The 12,618-nt window shown below is 39.8% G+C and overlaps 1 protein-coding gene across 1 annotated transcript in view; it reads left to right on the plus strand.

Annotated features, from left to right (window-relative positions):
- XRN1 (5'-3' exoribonuclease 1) overlaps nt 1-6,656 on the plus strand; it is a 143,322-nt gene extending 136,666 nt beyond the window's left edge. The window contains exons 40-41 of the mRNA XM_008067302.1: nt 5,472-5,632; nt 6,082-6,656. Of these exons, the coding sequence (XP_008065493.1) occupies nt 5,472-5,632; nt 6,082-6,387 (467 nt within the window). The 3' untranslated portion in view covers nt 6,388-6,656. The remainder of the gene's footprint in view (nt 1-5,471; nt 5,633-6,081) is intronic.
- The last annotated feature ends 5,962 nt before the right edge of the window (nt 6,657-12,618 follow it).

Genomic DNA, 12,618 nt, shown 5'->3' on the forward strand with positions numbered 1-12,618 from the left:
ATATATATATATATATATATATATATATGTCTTGGTTTTCATTTGTTTCCAGGAATCCTTTTATTTCTGTCTTGATTTTCATGTTGACCCAGAAGTCATTCAGCAGCATGTTATTTAGTGTTCATGTCTCTGAGTGTTTGGGGGGGGATCTTGTTGATGGTGATATTTATTTTTATTCCTCTGTGATATGAAAAGATACATAGGATTATTTCAATCTTTTGAGATTTGCTCATGCTTGATTTATGTTCAAGAATTTGATCAATCTTGGAGTATGTTTCATGTTCTGATGAGTAAAATGTATACTCTGTAGATGTTGGGTGGAGTGTTCTGTAGATGTCTATTAAATCCATTTGATTGAGTGCCAAAGTTCTGGATCTCCTTGTTGGTTTTTTGCCTCAATGATCTATCTAGAGCTGTTAGTGGGGTCTTTGGGTCTCCATCTATGATTGTGTGAGAGTCAGTGCCCTCTCTTAGTTTACTTAGTAGTAGTTTTATTTTATTTATTTTTTGAGTTGGAGTCTCACTCTGTCGCCCAGACTGGAGTGCAGTGGCCGCTCCCAGCCACCGCAGCCTCGACCTGCTGGGCTCCGGCGATCCTTCCGCCTCAGCCTTCCAAGCAGCCAAAATTACAGGCATGCACTACCATGCTCGGCTGATTTTTTGATTTATTGTAGAGATGAGGTCTCGCTGCCCAGGCGGGTCTCGAACCCACGAGCTCAGGCAATCCACTCACCTCAGCCTCCTAAAGGCGCAGGATTACTGGCTGAGCCACCGAGCCCAGCTAGTAGTAGTTTTATAAAACTTGGTGCTCCTGTGTTGAGTGCATATATGTTTAAGATGGATATTTCTTGTTGGTGGATTGAGCCTTTTACCATTATGTAGTGTCCTTTCGTGTTCTTTTTTAACTTGTGATGGTTTGAAATCTGCTTTGTCTGATATCAGAATAGCTTTCTTCTGTTTTCCATTTGTCTGAAAGACCATTTTCCAACTTCCAACTTTGAACCTGTGTGTGTACTTTGCACTGAGATGAGTTTCCTGAAGGCAACAGACTGTTGGATCATGCTTCTTTATCCAGTTTGCCAATCTATGTCTCTTCAGTGATACATTTAGTCCATTCACATTCACATTGATTATAGAAATATGAAAGTTTATCCCTTTGGCAGGGGATTGCTTTGTTTCCTCTGTCTTAGGGGGTTGCTTTGTTTCCTTTTTATTTTTTTATTTATATATGTATGTGTTTTCATTTTTGTGAGTGCTCTGTATGCTCTGTTGACTCTGTGCTTGCCTGTACATTTTTTTCTTTTTTCCATATTCAACACATTCTCAAGCATCTCCTGAAGGGCTGATCTGGAGGTGGTATATTCTCTTAAGGATTGGTTGTCTGGGATGGAGTTTAGTTCTCTATCACTGATGAAGCTTTGCTTGGTGGGTAGGAAATTTTTCGCTGGAATTGCTTAACTTTAAGAATGCTAAAGATTGGACTCCAGTCCCTTCTGGCTTGTGTTTCTGCAGAGACATCTAGAACGATTCTGATGGGTCTTCCCCAGTAGGTAGTCTGAGCTTTCTCTCTTCCTGTTTTTAGAATTTTTTCTTTATGCTTACTTTGTGGAAGCAGAGTACTATGTTTCTTGGGGATTTGACTTCTCATGTGATACCTTGCAGGGATTCCCTGAACCTTTTGTACTTGAATGATCACCTCTCTAGCAAGATGTGGGAAGTTTTCTTGGATGACTTCAGGAAATGTTTGTTCCTGGTTTTCTCAGTTTCCCTTTCTGCTTCAGGGATACCAGACAGGTTTTGCTTCTTGACATAGTCCCACATCTCTCAGAGGCTTTGCTCTTTCTTTTTGAGCTTTTTTTCCTATGTTTTTGACAGACTGGGTTAATTCCATGTTTTGGTTTTCAAACTATGAGATTCTTTTCTCTGCTTGTTTTTGGTTTCCAGAATAAAGTTCTTCATTTCCATTGTTTCAGAATGGGGTTTTCTAAAATTGACTAACTCCACTTTTACTTCTTGTGCAACTTTGGTGAGTTTTTATTTTAGTTTATCTTGGTTCTCTCTGTTCATTTTAGCCATCCAGTTTCTGATTTCTGTGACTGTCATCTGGAACAGGTCATTCGGGGGGGTTTCCATTGTTTGTGCTCTGATAGCTGTTTTGTCAGGCACTGTCTCTTTAGTATTCTGAGAATTGCCTATATTTTTTGCTGATTTTTCCTCACTTGTGACAGGCCTCTCTTCCCTCTTTGTAATTCCTTCTGGTTTTGTTGCTCTGAAGCTAGTCACTGACTGGCCATATGTTCTAGGGCCCTTTCTGAAGTTCAATATAGGTCTCTCAGAGAAGGAGGGACATTCACTTCTGCTCCTTGCTCCACCCTGTGGCAGGTTTCTCAATTGTAGCAGCCCCAGCTTCTATTACTCTGCAAAGAGTCGGTGTGATGATTGGCTCCCTGTCTGTGGTTTGTGGCCCAGAAGCCTTCCCACCTCAGCCTTCAGGTGTCTCTCCTGTTGCTCCCTCCCTGTTCAACTCCATATTCTGCTCTTGATAAACAGTAATTTAGGCTGGGTGCGGTGGCTCATGCCTATAATCCCAGCTCTTTAGGAAGCTGAGGTGAGAGAATTGCCTGAGCCCATGGGTCTGAGACCAACCTGGGCTACTCGGCGAGACTTCATCTCTACAATAAATCAAAAAATTAGGCATGGTGGCACATGCCTGTAGTTCCAGCTACTTGGAAGGCAGAGATGGAAGGATCACTTGAGCCCAGCACATCAAGGCTACAATGGACATGAGTGTGCACTGCACTCCTGCCTGAGCAACAGAGTGAGACTCCTCAAAAAAAAAAGAGAAAGAAAAACAGTGATTTCCCTGCCACAGGGGAAGACTGAAGGGATCTGCCCTATAGGCACACAGGACTTAGAGTTGATTCTTCATAATCTGGCTGGGAAGATGGGCCAGACACCAGCATGGTTCACTCTGCAGGCAAACTTTTCCTGCCTGGGAGCCAGCTGGGCTCTGCTGGCGGAAGCTGCACTCATACCTGCTGATCCAGGACAGTTGTTGATTTTCTGTTCCACTTGGGGTCTGGTTGCCCACTACTGTGCCCTGACCAGACTCTTCCCAGATTGGTCCAATGACTTCACACAGCTGGGAGTGGGTAGACAGGCCCAAAGCATCTTAGGTACACTCACTCACTCTCATTCACTGGGCAAGGCTTCAAGTCCTGTGCAAGCCTGGTACTAGCAGGGAATGGAGCACCTGGATACCTGTGTCTGCCATCGTTTTCTTGCCTTTGTGTGTTCGAAGAGACCCTTGGTCAGTGCAGGGTGCCTCACCCATCCACGAGTGCTTGGGGTGCTCCGTCTATCCGTGGCTTGGTCCCTACTCTCTGCCTTGCTCAGCAAGAGCAACATCAGTCTGCTTCTCCACAGTGGCCAACTTGGATCCTCTCTCTCGAAGTCATTTTGAAAAGTATCTTCAATCCTTATAAACAGAAACATTCCAGGCTTCTGGATTGTCCCAGCATTGATCCCTATGGATCTCCAAGTACCTGCAGGTCACAGGGCAGCAGAGGCTGTGGCGGAGCCACATGGGCCTCCTGAACAGTAGGAAGTGAAACAGTGGAGACAGGTTATTAATGTTTTTCACGTTAAAAGTTTTCTTTGACCAGGTGCAGTGTCTCACACCTAAAACTGGAGGCCAAAGCAGGAGGATCGTTTGAGGCCAGCAGTTCAAGACCAACCTGGGTAACATAGTGAGACCATGACTACAAAATTTTTTTTTTAATTAGCCAAGTGTGGTGGTGCTCATCTGTAGTCCCAGCTACTCAGGAGACTGAGGCAGGAGGATCTCTTGAGTTCAGGAGTCTGAGGCAGCAATGAGCTATGATTGAGCCACTGCACTGAAGCCTGGGCAACAGAGCAAGACCTTGTCTCTTTAAAAGGAAAAGTTGGCCAGGCGCAGTGGCTCATACCTGTAATCCCAGCACTTTGGAAGGCCGAAGGAGAGGATCACGTGGGCTTAGGAGATCAAGACCAGTCTGAGCAATATAGTGAGACCTCTTCTCTACAAAAATTTTTAAAATTAGCTGACCATGGGGGCACGCATCTGTATTCCCAGCTGCTTGTGAGGCTGAGGCAGAAGGATCATCTGAGCCCAGGAGGTCAAGGCTGCATTGATCTGTGATCATGCCATGACACTCTAACCTGGGTAACAGAGTGAAACCTTGACTCAAAAAGAAAAAAAAAGTTTTCTTCATCCTGAAATTTGAGTATGTATAATTCATAGCATTAAAACATACTATAATTCTTCTCACCTGAATAACAAATGTCTTAAGTAGCTGAATTTTAATTAAACTATGCTATTTTACAGGTCTGGCTTCTTTTTTGTCTCTCTGAAAAGAAGTTTGGGATATAGTGTATATTATCTTCAATGGCAGTGTGTTGGTGTCTTGATCATCACTGTTTAATACAGTAGTTCCTACATACTACACTTGTGTAGACTGCATAAAAATCACCTGTGTAGCTTAACAATGCAGATTCCAGGGTCCCTTAGAATCTGGCTTACTGAATCTGAGGCCCTGCCTAGCAGGCTGTATTTCACAAGATCCTAAGTGATTCAGATACACAAATAAGATTTGGGAACCATTGGTTCAGTACACTTTAAATAAGAAAAAATGTAAATGAAAAAAATCCTTAAATCACAAATATTAGAATAAGGCAGAAAGAGTCTCCATGCCATGTGAAAGTGATCAGATTTTAGGACTTGAGCTTTTAGGGGGTTTTTGGTAGGCGAGGATCACTCTAGAAGCAACTCTGCACTGGGGTTCAGGTGAGATCCTTAAGATTTCTCTCTTTGTACCCAGGCTTTTGTTTCCCGTGGGACAGCTTCATGACCCTTTTCTCTTTTTCTTTTTCTTTTTTTTTTTGAGTTGGAATCTTACCGTGTCACCCCGGCTGGAGTGCAGTGGCAGGATCATGGCTCAGGCAGCCTTGACTTCCTGGGTTCAGGCAATCTTCTGCCTCAGCCTCCCATGTAACTGGGACTACAGGTGCACACCACCACACCCAGCTAATTTTTTTATTTATTGTAGAGACTAGGTCTTGCTATGTTACCCAAGCTAGCCTCAAACTCCTGGGCTCAAGCAGTCCTCCCACCTCAGCCTCCCAAAATGCTGGGATTACAGGAGTGAGCCACCATGCCTAGCCATACAATTACAAATATTCCTAAAGCTTATATCAGCATATTATTGTCCTTTGCAGGGTAGCATAATGAGAATTTAATTTCTGTAGATAGTTCACAGTCCTATGAAGGGCTCCTGAGGTTGTATGTTGTAAACAAGAGTAATTATAAGTTAAGTGTAGGCCTTTTACTAAAGAAAAAAAAAATCAAAAAGGCTAGCAGAAGGAGGTCTTTAATTTCAGGCCATTGATGATACCATTTTACTAAGAAAAAACTTTTCCATGGTTTTTAACAGCTAACATAATGCCTTCATCATCTCATCTCCTTGGTTCAATGCCATGGGGACCGCCAGTGCCAGTTCCTGGGAAGCCCTTCCGTCGTACTTTATATTCGGGGACCATGCCCATGGCTGGGGGAATACCCGGTGGTGTGCACAATCAGTTCATACCTCTGCAGGTGAGACCAAGAAAAAGAATTATTTTTTAAATGCACAAAGACCATTGATAAAAATGTGTTTATCCGATGTATTCAGTGCCAACTAGAAAGCCAGTACAGGTACTGTCTGAATACTAAGAACATAATGGTGATAAATCCGACATGTCCTTGCTGTCTCAGTTTGTGTTCTAGTAAAAATAATAATTATAGCAAGTAATAACATGCTGTTCTCACACAGAGTGATTTAAAATGGGGAACAAAATCAGAATACTTTTAAATTTTTTAACTTATGGATATGTTTTTAAATAGTTTGTAACTGAATTCTTTGATTTACTAAAGTCTGGTTTGGAAATTATAAGTGACAGTCACAAATCAGCAGTGATTGACAAATATTAGCATGGTTTATGGTATTTTTAGACACTAGGTTTTTTGCCTACATTGTTAATTAATGATGATTTTATTCCTTAAAGGTTACTAAAAAAAGAGTTGCAAACAAAAAGAACTTTGAGAATAAAGAGACCCAGAGTTCTTCTCAAACCACCCCACTTCAGACTAGCCAGCCAGATTCTTCCAATGTCACCAAAGTAATTCCACAGGAGAGTTTGTCACCTTCCTTGAAGTCCTCTCAGGTTGCTCGGCCCGCATCTTCTTTTCAAATTGAAACTGCCTCTCAAGGCCATAGTGTGTCTCACCATAAGTCAACACCAAACTCTTCTTCAAGAAGAAAATCAAGAAAACTGGCTGTCAATTTTGGCGGTTCTAAACCTTCTGAATAAATTTGGTTCTTGGAATTCTATATCTATGTCTAAAAAAATTAGAATGTACTATTTTGAAATAATGTTTTAAATTGAATTTTTTTCATTTTTAAGTTGTCAGGCACTTTTCATGCTGTTTAAAAGACTATATATATCAAATTGTGCACTTTAAATATGTGCAGTTTGTTGTATGTCAATTATACCTCAATAAATCTGTAAAAAAAAAAAAGACTAAATTAAACCTTGTGTCAAAATAATATCAGTGGACTAAGCATTAAAATGTACCACTCTAATCATTGGCCTCATCATAGAAGCATCCTGAACTATGAATTAGACATCATATTAGCAATAAAAATAAACATTTTTTACACTATTATTGAGGAATAAGTAAATGGAGCATGAAAATTGGGCCTCAAATATAATTTACTGAATGTGGATTTTATTTCTCTTGTTAATGATGTAAGAAAATGGTCAAGAGAATGGCTCTTATGTATGTCTATTTTAACTTATGCTTTGTTGTCTCTGAGGGTCCTGTAGACCTGCTGTGAAATGATCACACTTGTGGTGGTGCTGCCAGTTTTGCTTTATTCTAAATTTTGTACCAAAGCAACTTTAGAATACTGATCAAAATATTTCATCTAACAGCTTAGAACTATAAATAGCATTCTAGATTTGAGTAAGTAGGTACAATTTTTTAGATTATTCAAGAACCAGCATTCGTAATTTCTAATAAAATGGTTTCAGAATCTACAGGGTACAATGATTAGAAATTAATCTTCTAATAGAATGAAGTACAAAATATTAATCATATTGTTAACTAAGATAAATTGTGTTCTTATTTTGTATAGCTTTTAAGTTGCTTACTTGACCTTTTATGAGAGCCTCATAGATGTTCCATGTGCAGTGCTTCCTGGGATTGAAGAAATTCTGAATTTTTTTTAAGTTCCAAGGTGTGCTGTAATACAGGAGGCAAATCATCAGTTTGTGATGTACATTATTTACTGCCTGTTTCATTATGGTTCTATAATTTTATCTTTATGCTGAACAGTGATGTTGGATTTTGTCTTTGCATGTTATGTGTGGATGTGTGTTGTTTAAGCTGAAACTGTTGAAATTATTTTAGAATTTATGAAAATGTATCTGCAGTACCAGGGCTTGTGTTTTTATATATATATTTATCCCTTAGTTTTTGTGATATGCTTATATTTTTAAGGAAGTAAGTTATATCATACTTTTTTAAAAGTAAGAACCACAATCTTTATATGGAGCTGCTTACTATTATATCTGAGTTTATTTAGCTCATTGAAAACTCTGCCGTGAGTCTTAAAATAGTCTTATTTGTTTTTTAAAATGTTGGTATTGAACTAAATTAATGCTTTTCACTAACTGCTGTTTTCAGAGTTTCTCTAAATGTTAGCAGGATATTTGTATATTAGTAGTGCCTTCAGTATAAGAAATACATGTTCATTATCTGTCACTTATTATAGTCATGTGAGTTTCCGTGATTTTATTTTCTGTTAATTTCCTAAGTTCAGATGTTCATCAGTTCCCAACATTTTCTTTCTTCTTTATCTATAGTAAGATCTTGAGTAATGGAGCTCAAGTAATTCTCCATGTGTATCTTTATTGCCTCATAAACTCTGTTTTTAAAGGAAACATCTATTATGGTAATACAAAGAAAAAAATTGACAGTGGTGTTTTTGCTGCTTTAAAATGTGTAACATTTCACCTCAACTGTGCAAACTCCAGCTCGAAGAATTGCCTCACTCATTACTCCTGTGCTACAGTTCTGTACACAGCACACAGGCCACATCTGTTTTAGAGCCCAGAGGAAGGAGCACGTGCCACCTTCTCAGACTCCAAAGGGAAACATTAGTAAACATAATGCCACTGAACCTGGAAGGATACATCCCCAGTATTTGAGCACAGCAAGCTGATAACTCTATATAGAAAGGCAATGAAGGTGTTTCCTTTTTTTTTTTTTTTTTTTAAATAAAACCTGTAATTCTAAAGGTCGGGTTTAAAAAGAGACTAAAATATGAGAGAGCTCCGTAATGGCTGGATAGTCGTCAGGCATTCTCCTATATTCTTTTCCCCCTGTAGACCTGTTCCAAACGTGGACCTTGGGTCAGTGGGAGGCGTGCCTTTCTGTGGAGGACAGAAGAGGCGGAGGCCTTTTACCTCATGATGGTCTTGAGGAAACTGGATCCATTGATAATCATGCCTGGTAGAGTTCAGGGCATATCTGAAAAGCAGCTGAGCTTTGGGAAGCTTAAAATCTTCCTTTTGGATAGGATGGACTGAGACTACCCCCAAAGTTTAAAGATATGCACATTCAACTATTGAATCTACTAAGGATTTTCTGTGAAAATGGTGGAATATATAGGCCTCAGAAGGATAGGTTCCCCAAATTGCTTTATGTTTCCATGTAACTAGAGCACTTCAATCTATTTAAACCTTCCTCTTCTCACTGAAACATTATTTCTAAATATTCTTGTTCAATAAGTCTTCTTTTGAGCAAATTAAGTGAATTTTGAAGATTGTTAACTGGGTGTACTGGTGTGCAACTGTAGTCCCAACTACTCAGGAGGCTGAGACAGAAGGATCATTTGAGCCCAGGAGATCAAGGCTGCGGTAAAGCACTCCAGCCTGGGCAAGGAGAGAGACCCTGTCTCAAAAAAATAAAGATTGAGCCAGTCTCGTTGTTTCTTTTCACATTTCCTGTGAAAAGAACTATCTTAGTTTTATAATTTGACAGACTGTATTAACTGTTTTAAACATTATGTAGACTAAAGTCTTAAACATCTGAGACTCCATTGCGTGAAAATTGAATTACCTCTATTGAACCTTGGTTTTAATTTAAGATTTTTTTCACTTTTCAAAGGGTAAGTAATGAAAATTGGAAATTGTTTTCCCTGTTGGTGGGAAGGATGGAACTATTGATGCAAGTTTTTCATTTTTATTTTCTTTTCTATAATCAGGTATGTGCTTGGGTTTAGACTGATACTTCCACACGAACCTAGATTCTTGACTTTTTAAGGGAAGGAAGCAGAAAGGGGGGCAGTTGGAAGAAGGAAACCAGTTAAATAAGACATACCCAGTCACTGCATTTTCAGACTATACTGTCTCTTTCTCAAGGAAATAGATAAACTGTAAAATCTTTTTTATCCATGAAAACTTTTAAATCATCTGTTCTATTTGCATTAATCATAATTTTCATAATGGCTGACTTTTACCTTATATGAGCTAGAACGTGCAAGTCTCCATCCAAGTTAATTCTAACACATTTCGTCCCATTATTTAGAGCATCTTTCTTTTAGTTAAGCAACAGTGTACAATTTCACAGCCTTATGAGCTTGCTATATGTCTTAGTACCATGTTGCTTCCAAATTGTGGAGTTTTTTTCCAAATTGTGTTTTTACTGTAGAATAGAATTACCGTATTGGAGAGAAGTGATTGTGAAAGGCATGTGCTAAGTCAATCACGAAAGTTCACTTACTGTTTTTCTAGAGATAAGTTACAGTACTCAAACTGGCAGCGTTCTTTATGTTGTAAGCTTTGTCAGTGAAATCATCTTTTCTGCAGGAGCTTCCTTTCCTAGTCAGGATAAAGCTTAAAATTCTGGAAGTGAATATTTTGCAGACTGACTTGATTCATATTTCCATCAGACCTCTCCATCTCTGCCAGGGAATTGTTAGAGACGGTGTTGAAACAGATAGCATCAGGTCTCCAGCAGCAGGGTGGAGCAGACAGGCAGAGGCCATAAGTTTTGCTGTGAACTATTTCATTAACAACTGAGACATCACAGACCTTTCTCCTAGAGAAGAAAAACGTGTAACATAGTTCTAGTAGTCAAGAGTATCAACAGTCTGTAGCTGCTTTTGTGTTTGCATGTGTGTATGTCAGTGAACCAATAATAAGGCCTTGCTCAATCAATGCATTCAGCCATCTCAAGTGCAATTTGTGAAGGAGACTGTGGTTTCCAAAAGAGACATTTTTCACATAGTTAAACCTGTAAAAATGATTTTTTTCAGGAGTATAATCATCACTATTGATTATTTTAGCAATTGATAGACTATTAAACTTGGCCCAGGCCAAATAATTAAGTTTCTGTATCTGTTGAAGTAATTTGAAACCAAATTCTCATGCTTTTTCATGAAAAAATAGGAGTGAGAATTCGGTCCACAGTGCGTTTTAGTTCTTTATTTTTGGAGTGTTTTTGGTTTGGGGTTTTGGGGGAAATGTTTGTGGTTTGGGGGATTGTTTTTGGCCTCAAGTATCTTATGTGTTCTTTTGCCTGCACTCAATTGCTTCTTGAGTGTTTTCATCTTTTTTAATATATGATGAATAGATGGTGTGCTGTGTCATCAAAGTGTTCAACATTTTCACTTAATATAATTGAGTGTAATTTATACATATATGCATACATATCTTAATTCCTTTTTTCTCACATACATAACTTTTATAAGTAACTGGAATTTTTCATTAGATCTTATACAGAGCAGTATTTTATTAAAAATTCAAAAGGGACGACTTTTATGTGCTCATTTTGTAGTTTTTGTTTTTTAAATATCTTTACATTGTCTGCCAATTAAAGTGTTTTAAACTTGCATTGGAATGGACTCCGAATGTATTTTTGTGTTTTTAAGTTGTATATTTGTAGATTTCTAGCATGAAGTTAGCCTCACGATGCTGTGCTAAAGGATCTTAAAATATAAGAGTTGCTGAAAGGATTTCAACATCTTTCCATGTTAAGCGCTCTATGGATTTTCATTAAAGACTTGAGAATGATTTCATAAGCTGGCTGTTCTTTTATTATCACATTAATATCAAAAGTAGAAACATTAGTCTTCACTTGCCGCCCCCTCATCCTTTTATATCTGTACCTTGATGCTACATCATTTAATTAACTGAGACAGCACGGATGGTGGAAAACACCTGAACTGTAGATTCACATGGCCACCGTTCAGCTTGCTCCATTTCTTACTAGTTGTAAAAAAAAGTCATGATCATATTAGCATTGGCAAGTCGTGGAAGGTCTAAGCTCCAGATTCTTCCATCTGCTAAAGAAAACAACACCCCTTGTGTTAGTATGTATAAAGCACTATGTACAAAGGTATAAGGTTTTATAAATATCGGTAATAAGGATTGCTCATGTGTGTACTCAGATCTTTTAGCTGGCTCACAAACACCTGAGGTCTTCTGGATGATGCCAAATATTTGTTTTCCCCACTGAGTCACCCTTCAGTATCCAGTATGGACAGAGTCCCCAAGCCTCGGGCATCTGGGAGACTGTTCTCCCTTCTTTTCCTTTCCATCATTCCCTCTGTCTTTCCTCCCTTGCAGAGAAAGATTGTTATTGTTACAGACCCACAAGTCAGGGAGGAAGAGGCTTAGTTGCTATTAGTTCCTATTCTTTTTGCTTGTTTTTGAGTTGGAGTCTCCCTCTGTCGCCCAGACTGGAGTGCAGTGGCCGCTCCCGGCCACCGCAGCCTCGACTGCTGGGCTCCGGCGATCCTTCTGCCTCCGCCTTCCAAGTAGCTGGAATTACAGGTGCGCACTACCATACCCAGTTTATTTTTGATTTATTGTAGAGATGAGGTCTCACCAGGTTGCCCAGGCGGGTCTCGAACCCGCGGGCTCAGGCAATCCACTCACCTCGGCCTCCCAAAGTGCGGGATTACAGGCTGAGCCACTGAGCCCGGCTTAGTTCCTATTCTTAAGACTGAGAAAACTAGAAGACTAACAAGCCTTACTAATACTGACCATATCTCACAGTATAACTCCAATGCATGATGGTAGGGTAGGCAAGAGTTGGAAAGAAAGGCAGGAAGTCTTCCCACAATCTGTTTCCAGCTCTGCCCCATAAACCTGAGGTTGTCTCTCAGATTGACCTTTCGTCATAACTATGAGGAGCGATCACATTCGGATACAGTATTTGGCCACCCTGACTCGGGAGGAAGCCTGTGGTCTAGGACCACATGTGGAAACTAGCTAGCTGGTTTTCTTCTTCCTTCCCCCAACTGCCAGCTCCCCACACTTGGATTCTCGGTAATCACCCCATTCCACCCCAACTCCATCATCTCACTGGGCCTCCCGTCTTGGTGGTAGTTTTCTTTAACTTGAGAATCCAAACAAGACCCACCCAAACTAGCTCATAAAAAGGAAGTATGAGCCGGGCTCGGTGGCTCAGCCTGTAATCCCGCGCCTTTGGGAGGCTGAGGTGAGTGGATTGCCTGAGTCTGCGGGTTC

The sequence above is a fragment of the Carlito syrichta genome, unplaced genomic scaffold (genome assembly GCF_000164805.1).
Source record: "Carlito syrichta isolate Samal-C Ts95f unplaced genomic scaffold, Tarsius_syrichta-2.0.1 Scaffold309473, whole genome shotgun sequence".
In the NCBI taxonomy this organism is placed as follows: Eukaryota; Metazoa; Chordata; class Mammalia; order Primates; family Tarsiidae; genus Carlito; species Carlito syrichta.